Source organism: Physeter macrocephalus, unplaced genomic scaffold (genome assembly GCF_002837175.3).
Source record: "Physeter macrocephalus isolate SW-GA unplaced genomic scaffold, ASM283717v5 random_169, whole genome shotgun sequence".
Classification (NCBI taxonomy): Eukaryota; Metazoa; Chordata; class Mammalia; order Artiodactyla; family Physeteridae; genus Physeter; species Physeter macrocephalus.
In genome coordinates this window covers 33299-50861 of record NW_021145444.1, presented here as the reverse complement: position 1 = coordinate 50861, position 17563 = coordinate 33299, and the positions used below count along the sequence as shown (strand labels likewise).

Genomic DNA, 17563 nt, shown 5'->3' with positions numbered 1-17563 from the left:
CCGCGGCATGTGGGATCTTCCCGGACCGGGGCACGAACCCGTGTCCCCTGCATCGGCAGGCGGACTCTCAACCACCGCGCCACCAGGGAAGACCAGTTTATTCCTTTTTATTTCTAGTGTTATTCCATGGTGTGGATGGAGCACAGTTTCTTTATCCATTCATTTTTTGATGGACATTTCGGTTGTTTCCAGTTTGGAGCTCTTATGCATAGAGAATGTTCACCTTTCGTATCTTTTTGTGGACAAAAAGTGTTTCATTGATTGTTAAGTCTATACCTAGGAGGACTGCTTAGTCATGACATAGGTGCCTGTTCAATCCAATGGGTCTGATCTGGGATGATCCCCTCCCCTGCCAGGGGCAGGGACATTACCAACGTCAGGAGGCATTTTTGGTTTGGAGACATTGAGGCATGGGTGCTACTGGCATTGAGAGGCCAAAGATGCTGCTAAACATCCCATAATGCACAGGATGGCTCCCACCACAAAGAAGGATCCAGCCCAAATGTCAAGAGTGCTGGGGTTGAGATACCCTGCTTAACCTTATTACAAACCGCCAAATCGTTTTCCAAAGTGGTTTTCTCATTTTACAAGCCTGCTAGCAGTGAGAATTCTGGTTTCTCCACAGCCTCCCCTCCAGCCTCAGTACTGTGAGTCTTTTCCTTTTTAGCCATTTGGGTGGGTGTTTTCAAATTTTCTATACCTTAAAATAATTCTGAAGTGAATCAAGCCAACGTGACAAATGTTACTATTTGTTCATCTTGGGTGGTGGAGGTACTTTAGCAGGCTCTGATCTTTTCTGGATTTAAAGTTTGTGGGGTTTTTTGTTTCTTGTGTTTGTTGTTATTGTTTGTTTGTTTTGAAGCATAGAAACCCACCCCCCTGCCCCACCCACGGCTGCATGGATGGTGGGTGTGCTGGGCTTTTTTTTTTTTTTTCCTGTTTTCCCAGACTTCTTTTTTTTTTTTTTTTAGACTTCTTTACTGGACTCAACTAGCTTCGGTATCCTCCTCCTCCTGCATCATCTCAGATGATCTAATTACTCCAAGCTCACCTCCCACCTGCTTTCCTGGAGCACCTCCTCTCTCCCTGGGGACTGGTTTTCTCCAGGCTTCCAACTTACCTGGCTTTGGCCTCTACCTCCACCTGTAGAGGTTTTGGCCATGTCTAATGATGAGAGATGGCCTGTGCTTGAATCCCTGCCAGCTGTGTGACTTTGGGACTGAGATTAATCCTCTCTGGAGCTCCTGTTAACCACCCGACAATTATGGACAATGGATGTGCTAATACACGCACCTCATCTGCTCCAGGTGGCGATTAGTCTGTTCATATATTTAGATTTCTCAGAACAAGGCTGAACACCAGGACAGGGACTGGGGTGAGGAGGGGAAGCACTTGCCTCAGACACAAAATTTAAGGGGGCACCCCCAAATTCAAGATACACATGTTTTAGCACAATTTTTTTAATGTATTTATTTATTTATTTTTGGTTGTGTTGGGTCTTTGTTGCTGCACACGGGCTTTCTCTAGTTGCAGCGAGCAGGGGCTGCTCTTGGTTGTGGTGCACGGGCTTCTCATTGCGGTGGCTTCTCTTGCTGCCTAGCACAGGCGCTAGGCGCACAGGCTTCAGTAGTTTTGGCACGTGGGCTCAGTAGTTGTGGCACACGGCCTTAGTTGCTCCGCGGCATGTGGGATCTTCCCGGACCAGGGCTCGAACCCATGTCCCTTGCATTGGCAGGCAGATTCTTAACCACTGCGCTACTAGGGAAGTCCTAGCACAATTTTTTAAAAAATCAAAATAATGCAGAAAATCCAAAGAAAGACAGGATCAGTAGATCTGATTGTTTCCTTTTGCCTCAGGTGCCAATATGGCTCGGGTTCATGCAGCACTGTTACTGACCCTGTGTTTATTTAAAATTTTGATATTTTGTTCATCATAGATTTTAGATAGATTTTTAAAATTAATTTTGATTTTTTTTATTTATTTATCTTTTAAAATTAATTTTGATTCAAATATAATTTATCTTGATGACTGAGTTTTGGGGGTTTTTTTTGTTTGGTTTGGTGTTTGGTGTCCCCCCCCTTTTAAAAATTTATTTATTTATTTTATTTTTGGCTGCGTTGGGTCTTTGTTGCTGCACGCAGGCTTTCTCTAGTTGCGGCGAGCAGGGGCTACTCTTCGTTGCGGTGCTCCGGCTTCTCATTGCGGTTGCTTCTCTTGTTGTGGAGCACAGGTTCTAGGCGCGGGGGCTTCAGTAGTTGTGGCTCATGGGCTTAATTGGTCTGCAGCATGTGGGATCTTCCCGGACCAGGGCTTGAACCCGTGTCCCCTGCACTGGCAGGTGGATTCTTAACCACTGTGCCACCCGGGAAGTCCCTGGTGCCCCCTTAAATTTTGCATGCGTCACCCTCATCTTGGCCCTGTTGGGTACACAGGAAGTGCTTTATAAGTGTTAGGATGTAATTATTATTGTACATACAATATTTACCTTATATTATGTAAAGCTTCCCTCTGGATTGACTGGTTTCTCTTCATTGGGTTTTTGGCTGAAGTTACATACCTCTGATGACTTTAGCTCTGAACTTGTCTAGAACATGGACCCTGAGATAGCTTATACTAAATGAAAATGAAATGCTTGAACCTCTTTGGAAAACTGTGGAGGAAGATTTAATTATGTCAGGGGCTTAGGGAGACTGGAATGCTGGAGCAGGCTTATTGAGTTTGTCCTACTTACTTTTCCTCCTTGCCTCCCCCCCTCCAAATCCCCCAATCCTAACATAGCTAAGAAAAGACTGAGGTATGGGCAAGAACTGGGAGTAACTGGAAGTTTCACAGGGTGCTAGTGAGAGTGTAAAGTGGAACAACCCCTCAGGAAAACTGTCAGGATCTACTAAAGCTGAACACCCACATGATCTTCCACCCACCAGTCCACTCCTAGGTATTTCCCCTAGAGAAGTAAATTTGTGTTCACAAAAATACTTGTACAAGCTTTATTAATAATGGCCAAACACTGGGAAAAAAAACAAATGTCCACCTATAGGTGAGTGGAGAAACTATACTGGCTATATTGTGGTATAGCCACACAGTGGAATACTACTCAGGAATGAAAAAGAAGCAATATTGCTATGTGCAGCGATGTGGAAAATCTCAAAACATTTTGTTGAGCAAAAGAAGATAGACACAAAAGACAATTTACTGCATGATTCCATTTATATGAAATTCAAGAACACACAAAACTATAGTGATAGAAAATCCACATACTGGTTGCCTGGTGGGGGCAGGAGGAAAGGGGTGTGGTTGACTTCAGAGGGACACAACAGAACTTTCTGGGGTGACGGAAATGTTCCATATCTTCACCAGGCAATTGTCACTCGGGTGTCAATCGTCAAAACTCATGGACCTGTTCCTTTTACTATACACTTTAGCTCAACTCAGTAAAGTACTGGGATGGAGGGGGCTAGAAAAAGGTTGGGGAAATTTAATACAAGGAAAAGTAAAATTAACAACAACAAAAAAGTTTATGACGAAAACATCTGGTTTTGGTTTTTTGGCCTGAACTTGCATGGTCACTGGCACAGTGTCTGACCCAGGAAATGACTCTCAGCAAACGGGAATTGTGGCCTAGGACCATTTCTCTCACTCCCACGCCCTGAGGGGCCCCTTTTCCACTGCTGGTGCTAAATGTCCTCTCCACGCTGGAGTCATTCCAAGCTCCCAAGCTTTCTCAGAACCCTTTCAGAGCCTCCACTCTGCAGGACCAGGAGTTCGCGGATGGACATCCACTTCGAAAACGGAGTTCCGAGCCCAGCGTAGAGGCCATATTTCATAAGGGCGAGACGCTCTCCCTGGGCCCACATCCAGGCTTCAGTTGCCCGTACCAAATATGGCGTGACTGACCGGGGTCACAACCCCGATCACATGACAGCGCGAGGGCCGACGCCCGCGTCAGTCAGCTCACTCGGGCGCCAACTTTTAGGTTGACCAATGAATCCGAGGCATGAGGCACGCCCTCTTTCCACTCTCCACCAATAGCTTCCAGACGCCTCCCGCAGAATCCAATCATCGCTTCCGCCTCTTTTGAATGAAAAGCGAGCGGTCCAGTGAGCCGAGCCGCAGTCGGACGCACGAGACAGGAAGCGCGATAGCTCGTGTCAAGGCGCGCGACCGGTAACAGGAGGCGGGTGGCGCTCCTCGCAGCACGCGGAGGCGAACGAGGAATCAGGTGAGCGGCGGGGCCGCGGTGTGGAGACGTCGGACCTGAGGGCGAGCGGGCGATGGGAGACTCCAGGGGTTGAGGGAAGGACGAAGTCTGGGCGCGAGATGAGGGGAGGCGGGGCGGTTGTGGTGTCCGGCGCGCGCGTTGGCGGCCGTTGGGCGCTGGGACGCACGCGCAAGGGGTGGGCCGGCCTTTCGCGCGAGGGGTGCGGGTATTGCTTCTGGCAGGGTCTGTCATGGCCGCCCGCGGGTTGAGCAACATTCTGGGGGAGGTCTGCCTGTTCGAGGAGGCCCGAGGCGATTCGGGGAGAGCGTCAGGGGGCGACGCCTCGGTGTGGGGCCGCGGTGGGAGAAGACGGAGCTTGTAGACCTGAAGGTCTTCTCCGAGTTCGAGAGACTCTCCCCTCCCCCACTCTCGCGTTTAGGGGGTGGATTCGTGGTTCCAGAGATTTCGAGCAAAAAAGATGTTCAGTAAGGAACAAACTCTTAGGTAGAAATTCTCTCTGGGGGCACTTCAGGGTGAAAGGGTACGCGTGCGAGTCAGAGTTGTTACTTATTCTGGTGTCAGCTTTCAAGTTTATCAGCTCTTGGGGCCTCAGCTGTCTCGGCCACCCTCTCTGGGTGGAACAAACACCGCCAAATCCTTTCCTGATCTCATTTGTTTTGAGCTTTCGATCTTGTCTAGTCACTTAGTCTAGAAAATTTTGTGTATCAAACTTAGTCTGTCCCCAAATTTGTCTCCCCATCAAAACAAAGAGACTTTGAATTCCTAATTTTTTTTTTTTTTTAAATACACCATCTACTCCCAGATTTGAAGCCCAGAGTAGATGACTCTGGCTCTTTTCTGTCCGAGGTTCTCCCAGGGGGTGGTTCCACCCTGTAGGGTGTTCCACCATCTTTTTCCCTACTTAACCATGCCCCCACTGTAGTTAATTTGGTGTCTGGTTTTCCTTGCTGCTGGTCTCTTACCCTACTCCGTCTTCTCTGGAGTAACTTGCTCTTGGGAAAATCCTGATTGAGCCACAACTCAAAAACTTAATCAGCGATTCTTTATTGCTTAGCAAATTAAGTATGAATGCCCTGGGCTTGACCAGCTCTTCCAGCTCTGTCTCCTGTCTCTACTTCAAGCAGCCAGTCCTTTCCATTCCCTGAAAGGGTCTGGTGGTTTCTGGTCTGGCCTTTGCTGGCTCCTGTTCTTTTCTCTGATACCCGGGGACTGACTCCTTCCTGTCTTTGCCAGTGTTGGTATCAGATTGTTTCTTTCAAGAATCAGATAAGGATACATGCTTAATTTTAGCCCCTAAACTCTGCTTTGAGGCCCTGATTCTAATTCCATTCATTCAGCCATTGCTGTTGAGTGCTTAGGCAATGTATGTCAGGCCCTGTACTAGGTGCTGGGCTGACATGACTGGGGGGGGTTCTTTTTTAGTTGGGCCAACGGGAAATACCTTTTTAGAGCAACAGAGGTCTGAAAGAAGTGGGAACAGCAAGTGCAAAGGCGCTGAGGCATGTTTGAGGTGCAGCTGCAAGGCCAGTGAGTGAGGCTGATGGGGGAGATAAGGTGTGAGTGTAAAGGGAGTCAGGTTGTGTGGGGCTTGATAGGCCATGGTGAGGACTGTTTTATTCTGAACACAGCATGAACCTGTAGAGGGTTTTGAGCAGAGGAGTGACATTCTCTGACTTAGCTTCTATAGGCTCCCTCCAGCTGCTGAGGGGCATGGAAGGGGGAGTCGGGGATGGAAAGCAGGGAGACCAACAAGGAGGCTATTGGCATAATCCAGGCAAGAGATGATGGTGCCCAAATGTCCATCAGCTGACAATGGATAAAATAACTGTGGTATCACAGTACTAAGGAATATTATTCAACCCTGAAAAGGAATTATGTACTGATACACGGCTACAATGTAGATGAACTTTGAAAACGTGAGTGAAAGAAGTCAAACCATCACATGTTGTATAATTCCATTATATGAAATGTCCAAAATAGGCAAATTTATAAAAAGAAAATAGATTAGTGGTTGCCAAAGGGAGTTGGTGGCATAGGATGGTAGCTAAAGGATATAGTCTTTTTGAGGAAATGTGTGCTAAAGCTGATAGTGGCAGTGATTGCACATGTATATGACTGTACGAGAAACCATTGAATTGTACCTTTTAATTGGTGCCTTGTATGGCATGTGAATATCTCCATAAAGCTATTCTAATCTAAAAAGAAAGATGGCAGCCTGAGACTGGCAAGGTAGCAGGGGTGAGAAGTGGCCTGATAGACCTGGCGGGCTTTGTTGGCTGATAGGACAGGGAAAGAGAGAGAAAAGACAGAACAGTTTAGAGAATGGAATTGCCTTTTTTGAGATGGGGGAAACAGGCCTCAATTTCCAGGGGGAGAGATGAAAGAGGCAGCTAGGTAACTGAGTATGGAGTCTATGTCTCCATAGAGACACAGTTTGGGAGGCTGCACAGAGGTGGTTAAAGCTCTGGGGCTGATGGTCACAGAGAATGAGTGGCAAAAGGGCCAGAAATTGGGCGCGGGACCCTCAGCATCCAGCTCAGGAAGAAGAGGGACTGCTTTAGTACTTCCACCCCCTAGGCTGGGGCTGGGTTGCAGCAGGGAGGACAAAAGACAGTATTCTCATGTTTGGGTCCCTTGCTGCCTGCACCCAGTAGGCGCTCTGTCTGTATTGGATTAAACGAAGCCAGGAGGTGAGTGTGCTTTGTATTAATTCCATTTACCATCTCAGCTGTATTCTTATTGGCTCTGGGCCCAATGGGAGGTCTTTTCATGAGAGCACTTAATTGTTCCCCTGTGCAGACCACTAATAGCAGGAGTAGCTGGGCCTGGGCAGACACTGCTTCCTCACAAACTCCTGTCTCTCCAGCATCGTGGCAGCCACATATCCAGATCGGGAGTGGGAAAGTGGGGTGGGGGTGGGGGTCCTGCCCCGTGTAGGCTGGGTGGGGTCCTTGAAGCTAGCTGGTCTGAGGCCATTCATTAGAGCTGAGACCTTGACCTTGATGCTGAGAAGGAGGCATTTGTGCAGAAACCTGGAAGAAGTACAGCAGTGCGTTCCCAGGGGTGGGGGTGGGTGGCCCGAGCTGGAGTAGGGGCTCAATGAGTATCAGCAGCCAAATAAGGCTGGGGGTGGTTTGAAAGGGGTGGCATGGAACGAGGTGGGCAGGGGCCAGTGGGGAGGGTTGCGAGTGGAGAGGAATTGGGGTTTCGCTTAGAGCAGTGGGAAGCCCTTGGAGGTGGAGGGTGTGGGTGCACATGTGGGTGTGGCTGGCAGGGTGCAGGGAGAGGTGAGGTGGCTTGGCGGGGGCGTGGTGACGATGTGGCCACAACAGGCAGAAGCTGGGAGGTGCTGCACAGATGGTGTGGTGGGACCTACTGTTGGAGTCAGTGTCGGGGGTGAGCTAAGGAGGGATCGGAGAACGATGTCCGGTCTTGTCTTCAGTGGCTGGGTGGCTTTCTGTGCCAGCTCGCAAGAGCTGACACCAGCACCTCGCCCCTCTCGGACCTGTGTCAACAGCCTGCAGCTTCTGTGCAGCCATCTCCCTCTTCTCCCATGCTGGGTGCGTTTACCTGCATGCATCAGGCACCTTAGTTGCTTCCCTCGGCCCTTCCCTCCCTCCTCTGTTCTCAGCACCATGGCGGAACAGGATGTGGAAAACGAGCTTCTGGATTATGAGGAAGATGAAGAGCCCCAGGCTCCTCCAGAGAGCGCTCCAGCTGCCCCCAAGAAAGATATCAAGGGTTCCTACGTTTCCATCCACAGCTCTGGCTTCCGGGACTTTTTGCTGAAGCCTGAGCTCCTGAGGGCCATAGTGGACTGTGGCTTCGAGCATCCATCTGAGGGTATGCCTCCCTGGTCCTTCCCGCCGAGGCCCGCCTCTGACCGCCTCAGTGTGGTCCCCTCAGCCACCCGTGAGGGGCCTACACAGAGGGAACATCTGGTTTCTGATAGCTCATGTGCTCTCTCCCCCTCAGTCCAGCACGAGTGTATTCCACAAGCCATCCTGGGCATGGACATCCTGTGCCAGGCCAAGTCAGGGATGGGCAAGACAGCGGTTTTTGTGTTGGCCACCCTGCAGCAGATTGAGCCCGTCAACGGACAGGTGGGTGGGCACCCTCCTTCCTAGGCCCAAGCTACCCGAGGCAGCAGGAGTCATGGCTCCTCTTTTTAAAAATCCCTGTTCCCGCATCCTCTTTCAGGACTTTTAAAATTAAACACAGTACTTAGTTGTAACAAAATCGCCCCAAAAACGACAAGCCAAGAGAAAAAACTGAAAAGTGCCCACAATTTGACCATCCAGCAAGATGGTTGTTATTTCCATATGTGTTTTTCTAGATTGTACACGCTTACGAAGGTGGAATTACACTGAACACGGTTTTGTTCCTGTTGGTATTGCTGACAGGCCATAGCTGTACTTCTCATGTCATGAACATTGTCCCCTGTTTTGGGGGATAATTGAGGTGCATGCTGGTGTTCATTCTTGACATGCTGGGGCACACATCCTTGGGCTGTGTATGGGTGTGTGAGCCCTTGTTACCGACCTTAGGGTGGATGGTCAAGGAGAGGAGGATTTTTTTTTTTTTTTTTTTTGCGGTACGTGGGCCTCTCACTGCTGTGGCCTCTCCCGCCGCAGAGCACAGGCTCCGGACGCGCAGGCCCAGCGGCCATGGCTCACGGGCCCAGCTGCTCCGCGGCATGTGGGATCCTCCCGGACCGGGGCACGAACCCGCGTCCCCTGCATCGGCAGGCGGATCCCCAACCACTGCGCCACCAGGGAAGCCCAGAGAGGAGGATTTTGATTGAGGCCACGGTGTGGTCTCAGTGCTTGGTGTTGTGGGCCAAGGGGCAGGGACAGCCTTCCCCTTGGTGGTCACAGGCCAGCCCGAGGGCAGGCTCAGGAAGCTGTTAGCATGGGGCGTGTCACCAGCTAGGCTGGGTCTAACTCTTACTGAGGCCTCAGTGCAGGACCTGGCGTAGGGAGACACAGCTGAGTAGCTGTGAGAAGACAGAGAGAATGAGCACCAGGTGACGGGCTCTGAGAAGATGGAGGCGTCTGGACTGGGCCTTCCAATGGCCCGAGGGCTGGGGGCCGCCAAGGGACGAGCACTGGCGTGGGCTCTGGCCAGTTAAGGACTTCGGGGACTGTCTTGAGTGTCTCTCCCCGACCGGCCCCACAGGTGACGGTCCTGGTTATGTGCCACACTCGAGAGCTGGCCTTCCAGATCAGCAAGGAGTATGAGCGCTTCTCAAAATACATGCCCAGCGTCAAGGTGAGCCCCCTCAGGCCAGGTTGGGTGCCATGTGGTCCTCTGCAGCCTTGCTGGCCTCAGCTCTAGCCCAGCCAGCATTAACCAAGCTTGGCTGCAGCGGCTGCCTTTGAAGTTTGTGGTGGTTTATGCTCCTTAAAAGCTTGATGAATTATGCATGACCCCCAGAGGCCTGTGCCGGTCCCTGCCCTGGGGCTGCTTTTCGGTGAAGCTGGGGCCAGACTCTCAGGCCTCCACTGTCTCCAGGCACCAGGCCTGGGGTGCTGGGTGGCTGCTGGCAGGGCCGTTAGCTGAGTGACCGTAGGCACAGAGTGGGGTGTGAGCTTTCGGCTGCCAGATGTTTGAAAGCAACTTTCCACCTGCATAGGTGTCTGTATTCTTCGGGGGCCTCTCCATCAAGAAGGATGAGGAGGTGTTGAAGAAGAACTGTCCCCATGTCGTGGTGGGGACGCCGGGCCGGACCCTGGCGCTTGTGCGGAACAGGAGCCTCAACCTGAAGAATGTGAAGCACTTCGTGTTGGACGAGTGTGACAAGATGCTGGAGCAGTTGGGTGAGTGTCCTCGCTGGGTCTGGGGGCTGTGGAGGCCCACGCAGCCGCACCCTCCTCGCCCTCGCAGCCCCCCAGACGTCAGAGCTAGGCGGGTCCTGACAGGGCAGGCCGGAGGTTTCCCCAAAGTGGAATCCCGTGGGTGGCCAGCACTCAGGTCTCTTGTAAGCAATTTTAGGGAGAGTTCTGGTGTTGGCAGAGTGACCTGCTGCTTCTGAGCTTAAGCTTGAGTGGGACCATGGCTCCCCACATGAGCCGTATCCAGGCACATGTCCACGTTAGCCCTCAGAGTACCGTGGCCTCGCTGCCTGTTGGGTTAGTTCTAGGCCCCTGCCTGCCCTCAGTGAGCCCTGACAGGGCCGGTGGGAGATGGGGCTTGTGTCCTGGGAGGCGGCTGCAGCTCTCACCCCAGCGGCTGTCTCTGCCTCAGGCTCCCCTCCCTGAAGCGTGGCTCGAGGCGCGCTGGCACGGCTGCTCCGCTCTGGCAGCGTGTAAGTGGATTGCCGCTCCTCCCGCGCCTGTGCTCACCCCGAGTCCGGGCCTTCAGGCACCTGGGACTCTCCCCTCCAGCCAGTCCTCGCTCACACCGCCCTCGTCATGGTGCCAACGGCTCCCTGGCACAGGTTGGGAGGGGCTGCATCTGGTCTCGGGTGGGGGTCGTGGTCTGGCAGGCGCTCACGCCCACCTGTTTCTTGCTCTCCCCACCCAGACATGCGGCGGGACGTGCAGGAGATCTTCCGCCTGACACCCCACGAGAAGCAGTGCATGATGTTCAGCGCTACCCTGAGCAAGGAGATCCGGCCCGTCTGCAGGAAGTTCATGCAAGACGTGAGTAGAGGCCAAGACCTCGGTGCAGTAGCTTTGGCCTCCTAGAGTCCAGGCCCTGGCTGCTCCCCCACTCCCACACTGCCCTCATGGTGCACGAATGCTGGGAGGCCAGCAGAGCTCTCTTCCTCGCTTGTCACACTGGGAGCTGAGAGCTTGGTCTACACTAGAGCCAGACCAGACCTTAGATGCAGCTGCTGAGAGAGAAGTATTTACTGGGGTACAGCAGGCTCTCTGGAAGCATTGCAGCAAAGGAGTCGCTCCTGGAAGGTTCTCGGCAGGCAGGATGCCCAGAAGTAAGCCCCGCCTGCCCCTTCCTCCTCTCCTTCCGGCACAGCCCATGGAGGTGTTTGTGGACGATGAGACCAAGCTCACGCTGCATGGGCTGCAGCAGTACTATGTCAAACTTAAGGACAGTGAGAAGAACCGCAAGCTCTTTGACCTCCTGGATGTGTTGGAGTTTAACCAGGTGATGCTTCCACACTCCTGTGGCCTGTCCTGGGGCTCTAAGCCTTTGGGAGGGATTCTGGCCCTGACTGCCACCCCCTCCCTCACAGGTGGTGATATTTGTGAAGTCGGTGCAGCGCTGCATGGCCTTGGCCCAGCTCCTCGTGGAGCAGAACTTCCCAGCCATTGCCATCCACAGGGGCATGGCCCAGGAGGAGCGGTGAGTGCACGCCGCCCTCAAAGCCCCAGGCAGGCCCCTTGGAGGGGAACGCCGCCCAGGATCCCTGTATCTGATGGCCACCCCTTGTTCCTCCTGCGCCCAGCCTGTCACGTTATCAGCAGTTTAAGGACTTCCAGCGGCGGATCCTGGTGGCCACCAATCTGTTTGGCCGAGGAATGGACATTGAGCGTGTCAACATTGTCTTCAATTATGACATGCCCGAGGACTCAGACACCTACCTCCACCGCGTGAGTGGCCCCCCAGAGGTGTCCCCTCCCTGGTGCCCCCTTCCCAGGATTGGTGTTGGATGAGGACCTCTCCCTGCTTGTTCTCAGATCCCCAGCTTGTGTCTTGTGGCCTGACCCCTGCTCCTGTCTCCCTGCAGGTGGCCCGTGCGGGTCGCTTTGGTACCAAAGGCCTGGCCATTACTTTCGTGTCTGATGAGAATGATGCCAAAATCCTCAATGATGTCCAGGACCGGTTTGAAGTGAATGTGGCAGAGCTTCCAGAAGAAATAGACATCTCCACATACAGTAAGTGGCTCAGACAGGGCTGGGGGGCCACGGCGGTGGGGCCCTTTCTTCCCCCCACCCCCTCCTCACTGGCTTTCCCTGTATGTGTCCTACAGTTGAGCAGAGCCGGTAACCACATGCCCGGATGTCCCGGAGCCCCCCCTGCTTCCCACGTGTTGCTTCAAGTCCTCTTCCTAGGTGACAGTGGGCCTTTCTTTTTACTGTTTAAAAGCTGTAGATTTGTGTAAGAATAAATTTTTATTATGGAAGCCTGGCTCCCACCCTGTTTCTGTCAGCTCTCGGCACTTTGTGGACACCATGGGCCTGGTCTTCGAGCCCTTAGCCAGGAAGAAATGCCACTTTCTATGTCAATGTGATATTTAATTTTAAGTGTCAACACTGAAAGGTTTATACAGATAAAAAACATTATACAGTATCCACAGCCTTCACATCAGTGAGAACCCTCTGCCCTGGGGGCAGATGGGCCTCTGTACCATGAGCCTTCGGCCCTTCCCTTCTCCCATCCCTGACCTCAGTCTTAGCTTAGCTTAACCGGTGCTGAGTCCCAGCACCCTGGCCTCTTGTTCTGTAGGAAAGACAGATGAGCGGGGAGGGCCAGGCTGGGCACAGGAGCCCTCAGTCTGTCTGGGCCTTGTGTACCAGGGCAAGGGGCTGCAGTCCTGGGCCAGCTTCTGCCCCTACCCTGGGTCCTGGCTGGGGTGGAGCTGAGAGGCAGCCAGAAGCAGGCCCAGTAGGTCCGACTCTCCACCCTGGCTGGGTATTCTGGAGTTCGGTGCCAGATGGCAGTTGTCACCCTCCTCTCCATGGTGCGTATGGGGACCAAGGCAGGAGGGAGCAGAGCAGTGGGAGAGGAGAGGAGGTCTTCAGCATGTGCAGGAGCTGTGGAGGCCACGGGAGCCGCTGACCCGGCCAGAACCGTGCCTTCACATGCCAGACTCTGAGGGCCTGAGGGCCTGGAGAGAAAGGAGCCCCGTGAGAACTGATCCCAGGCCCAGGTGCCTTATGGCCTGCACCCCCACTCCAGGCTCAGCCCTTACCCGAGTCTGACTCTGGCTGGAGCCAGACCCAGAAGTGGATGTGGCGAACTCGGAGTACTTGTTCCTGGTGACCATGCAGGCCCACCTCCGGTACTCCTCCCTCACCTGTGGGGCACAGGGTGCCAGGTCAAGGGAGGAGGAGACCCCAGGACTAGGGTCCTAGCCCCGCCCGCAGCCCGGCCTGCAGCCCACCTTCTTGTTGAGGAGGCAGTACAGCACAAAGAGGAAGAGGCCCTGCAGGCAGTTGAGGATGCTGAAGATGTAGCACAGCACCCAGCTACGTTGGTCGAAGAGGAACAGGCCGAAGACCCAGGTGCAGCCCAACACAAAGAGCTGAGCGATGGCGGTGATGGTCAGCACCCTGTGGGGAGGTGGGCAGTTGCCGCGTAAAGGTCCTCGACTCACACACCAACTCCTGCCAGGCCCCCTCCCTGCCCCTGCTCTCACCTGGCCTTCTTTAGTTTCTTTATGTCTGGGTTGATTTCAGAAAACTTCTGAGTGAGCTTCCAGAGAGTAATCACGAAGATGACAGCATTGCACTGGGTGGGGAGCACAGAATTTGGATTAGGGGGTGTCCTTGGAACTCACAGGGAGAAAGCCGGTGTAGCCGGCTCAGTGTGGAGCCAAGCACCTCAGGTTTCCACAGGTGTGGGGTGGGGAGTGAGGCAGTTACCAAAGTGATGAAGGTCACAGGTCCCAGGAAGCTCCAGAGGAAGCCGTTGGCGTGGTCCAACCAGCAGCTGGGCGAGAAGGGAGGGGTCTGGTCAGCACCCGGTAAGCCCAGAGGGGAGCCACAGGGGAGCAGGGGCACTGTGTTTGGGTGCAGCCTCCAAGCCCTGGCGCTCTCCCACCACCTCGCACTCACTACTGGGGGCGGCCGTAGCCCTGGCTCTTGATGGCTGCCGAGACGGCCACGATGAACAGCGGCACGCCGTAGCCGATCAGGCACAGCCAGCGCTTTCTCAGGCCTTGACCTTGGAACACGCGCACCACGAGGAAGTAGAGCTCCACGCCCTCGAGGCTCATCCAGCAGAAGGCGGCCAGGAAGCAGTAGTGCAGCAGCCCGGCCACCAGGCGGCAGCGCAGCCCAATCTGCGGGGCGGGGGTGGGGCGGAGGAACAGAGGGGCGGGTGATGTCTGCGATGGGCGGGCCCGAGGCTGGTTGGCAGGCGGAGTCAGGGCGTGGCCGTGCGGGGTTAAAGCGGGCGAATGGGCGGGGCCCTGGGCTTCCCGGGCCGACTGGACCCAGCTGGGAGTGGGCGGGGCTATTCCACTCTAGGCCCTCGCAGGTAGGTCTAGCGCTCAGGCGAGAGTGGGGCCTTCCACGGGGTGGGGCCTCACCTGGCCGCCTTCGTTCTCAATGCCTGTCAGGAAGACGGTAGAGCCCACGAAGAGGCAGATGCAGAGGTGCAGGTGCACCGTGGTGCGCGAGCCCTGGATGGGCCGCACCAGCAGGAAGGTGAGAATGCACAGCAGCAGGCAGACCAGTGACAAAGCCAGTCCCACCTTCGTGATCAGGGCCAGCTTCCAGTCCTGGATGCAGGACGGGGTGGGCGGGACTCGATTAGCACTCTGAGGCCTTCCTGCCCTCCTTGTGGGCCCCACCACCAACAGGCACCTGGGACCTGGCCTGTTGGACTCTGATCAGGTGGCTCATCTCCCCAGTACCTCCTCTGCCATCAACATCTGAGTAAACCTTCTGTGTCTCATCCTAAATACCGCCACCACCACCCCCACCCCCATGGGTGCAGCAGGGATCCCTAGTTCTTCAGGATGGGCTTCCCCACTACACACCCAGACAGCTCTCCTGAGAAGGTCCCCAGTGAGGCCTCAATGGCTGCAACCTTCTTTCCCAACACTGATGAGCCCACCTCTCTGACCCTCATCTCTATCTCATCTCTTGCCCCTCCTACACCTGGACACACCTATGAGCTCCTCAAAACCCACATTTTTGTCCTTCCTGGGCCTTGGGCCTGGACCACCAGCCTCCCCTACTCTGCCTGGCCCATTCCAGCTATTCACATGGCCCAGCGTATCTATGGATCCCTCTGAGGCCACCTACAGAAAGTTGTGCTCCTTCAGGAGCTTTTAGGGATATTTAACAACTTGTTAGGGGTTAGCGGTCAGAGGGGCACCGGCCGGAGCACGGCCTGCAGTGCCAGTCCACTCTGTTTAGTTGCTGGGTCATGTGGAGGTCTGGGAGGGGGGGGTCCCAGGGAAGGGGCTGGGAGGTGTGGTGTAGGGCCACCTGGGCTGTGCAACCATACAGAACCAGGTGGACCGTACCCCCAAGAACCAGCTGCCTGTCTCACCGAAGCCAATCGTGCCATCTGTGGGTTTTTGAGGATGGCCCCTGGTCTGCTCACCTCCACATCGTAGTGGGCCATGAGGATGGCAAAGCTGCTCAGGTGATTGCATTGGCAGGTGGTGCTACCATTCCTGCTGCCCAGCGTCTGGCAGCCTGAGGTGGCCCAGTACCCTCTCCTGTTGCTGTCACTCTTCCAGAAGGCACAGATCAGCTCCTGCCGTGTCCCGGGCATCTCCCACTGTGAGCAGGTAGGGACGGTGGTAGAGGTTAGCCTGGAACCCACTCTTGGGTACTGGGCTTGGGTTGAACCCAAAGAGGGCTGTTTTTCATTTGGCATTTGTCTACTGAGCACCTACTGTGTGTGTCAGGCCAGGGGACATGGGAGTAAACAGGGCAGACACAAGTCCCTGTCCTTCTGGGGCTGACATACGAGTGGGGAAGACAGACAGAAAATAATAAACCTAATAAATATTCAATAAGTAAACTAGATAGTGTGTTAGAAGGTGCTGAGCGCAAAAGAAAGAAAGAAAAGAGCAAAGGGGAAAGGTGGGGCGTGATTACAGATTGTGATTTAAAATAAGCAGGTCAGGGAAGGCCTAGAAAAGGAGGTGACATTTGAACAAAAACTGGTGACAGGTAAAGGACTGAGTCATGTGGAGGAAAGGTGTCCCAGGCAGAGGGCACAGCAAGTGCAAAGGCCCTGAGATACCTGTAAGGAAGGAGCAGAGTGGGTGGAGGTGGGGAAACAAAGGCTGCAGAGGGACCACGGTGACCTTGGCCATGGGGTGAACAGTAGGGCTGAACCCCCCTCCCCACCCAAGGACTCACAGGGTGGGAGAAGGCGAAGGTGACCTTGGAGTTGAGTTTATCTGTGTTCGTGTTGCTCAGAAAGACCAAGTTGACGGCTGAAAGAAGCCTGAGCTGGGCGCCGCGGACAGGACTTTCGTAGATCTCTTCCAGCTCGGTTTGCTTCTCCAAGTCCAGGTCCAAAGAGGCGTTGGCCAGCAATTTCTGCATGTTCGGGCTGGAGAGGAGTCCTACCACGGTGGGGCCTGGGTGACAGACACGCTGGCTACCTTCTGCTCTGCTTCCTTCTGTGCCCCATCCTCCCTCCTAAGATGTCTAATTCAGGCTCACCAGTCCACTGTGATGCCTGGAGTCCCTCCCCATGGGTCAGTTTTCAGTTGCTGCATATTCTGAATCTCACCCCTAGCCATATCCCAGCTTCTCCATCCCTCTCCCTCAGGTACCCTCTCCAGATCCTGCCATTACCGGACTTCTCGGCTCCAGCTGCCACGGCCCAGTCCAGCAGCATCCGTGCATGGCTCTGGCCCACAGTGATGTTTCCACTCCCCTGCTCCTGGACCATCAGGGACAGCTCTGAGGGGACAGGGGGCAGTGATCAGGGGCTCTGGGTGTATGAGGGGGGCCCGGGGCTGGGGTGGGGCAGGACAGGGTCTCACCTGTGTCCCCAGGCGAATGGTAGATGAAGGAGCCTCCAGACATGGCTTTGGCCAGGGTCCTCAGGATTTGTTCGAGGCCTGAGAACAGGTAGGTGGCTGTGTGGTGCCTGGAAGACAGGTCCAAGGCCTCCAGGTCCCCTGGGGTTTTCAACAGGTCATCCACTGACATGATGAGGTACTGTGGGTGTTGGGTGACAGCTGCTGGGTCATTGCACCACAGGGGCTGCCTGAAGGACCCTGATCTCACCTCCCCTCACCCCGCCCCCACAACTGGGGTACACACTGGAGAACCACCTGGGTTGCCTGGGGGACAGACACAGGGGAATCTTCAAGACACTGCAGTAGCCAGAAGACAAGTAAGGGGACTGAGTATATGCCTGTGTGCACGTATTATAACAACAACAGTGCTTAACATTTATCAGGCACAGGCTTTATGTCAGGCCCTTTTCTAAGTCTGCACTGCCCCAGAACAGTTGCCATGAGCCACAGGTGTCGCTTGAAATATGGCTCCACGTTGAAATGGTAATAGTTTGAGTCTACTGGGTTATATGCAATTTTCACATTAATTTCACTTGTTTACTTTTACTCTTAAATTTATTCTTTACTTTTATATTTTTAAAATGTAGCTACTGGGGCTTCCCTGGTGGCGCAGTGGTTGAGAGTCCGCCTGCCGATGCAGGGGACACGGGTTCGT

At 54.1% G+C, this 17563-nt stretch overlaps 2 protein-coding genes across 13 annotated transcripts in view; one reads left to right on the top strand and one right to left on the bottom strand.

The window, feature by feature from the left end:
- The first annotated feature begins 4105 nt into the window (after window positions 1–4105).
- DDX39A (DExD-box helicase 39A) lies at window positions 4106–12309 on the top strand. Of its 10 annotated transcripts, none has more exons than XM_007129429.3 (11): window positions 4155–4220; window positions 7852–8063; window positions 8196–8323; window positions 9399–9491; window positions 9856–10039; window positions 10746–10864; window positions 11199–11330; window positions 11419–11528; window positions 11632–11776; window positions 11914–12061; window positions 12157–12309. In XM_007129429.3, the coding sequence occupies exons 2-11, from the start codon at window positions 7856–7858 to the stop codon at window positions 12171–12173; spliced, it is 1284 nt and encodes a 427-aa protein (XP_007129491.1). In that variant the 5' UTR covers window positions 4155–4220; window positions 7852–7855; the 3' UTR covers window positions 12174–12309. The 10 variants fall into 10 exon arrangements, with proteins under 10 accessions (XP_023990057.1, XP_007129491.1, XP_028340106.1 ...); XM_028484305.2 differs by lacking the exon at window positions 4155–4220 and adding exons at window positions 4302–6136; window positions 6875–6910 and having other exon boundaries at window positions 7852–8323; XM_028484306.2 differs by lacking the exon at window positions 4155–4220 and adding exons at window positions 4302–6136; window positions 6872–6910 and having other exon boundaries at window positions 7852–8323.
- A 72-nt stretch (window positions 12310–12381) lies between these two features.
- Window positions 12382–17563, bottom strand: part of ADGRE5 (adhesion G protein-coupled receptor E5) — a 16450-nt gene continuing 11268 nt past the window's right edge. For 2 of the 3 annotated variants that reach the window (XM_007129422.4, XM_007129423.4), the window contains 11 exons: window positions 16870–17047; window positions 16679–16786; window positions 16235–16458; window positions 15465–15644; window positions 14440–14631; window positions 13964–14190; window positions 13772–13838; window positions 13546–13637; window positions 13291–13459; window positions 13099–13203; window positions 12383–13014 (listed from right to left, as the gene is read on the bottom strand). In XM_007129422.4, coding sequence (XP_007129484.1) covers window positions 12985–13014; window positions 13099–13203; window positions 13291–13459; window positions 13546–13637; window positions 13772–13838; window positions 13964–14190; window positions 14440–14631; window positions 15465–15644; window positions 16235–16458; window positions 16679–16786; window positions 16870–17047 — 1572 coding nt within the window. In that variant the 3' untranslated portion in view covers window positions 12383–12984. Of the gene's footprint in view, window positions 13015–13098; window positions 13204–13290; window positions 13460–13545; window positions 13638–13771; window positions 13839–13963; window positions 14191–14439; window positions 14632–15464; window positions 15645–16234; window positions 16459–16678; window positions 16787–16869; window positions 17048–17563 lie in introns of all 3 variants that reach the window. The other variant, XM_007129424.4, reaches the window with a different exon arrangement.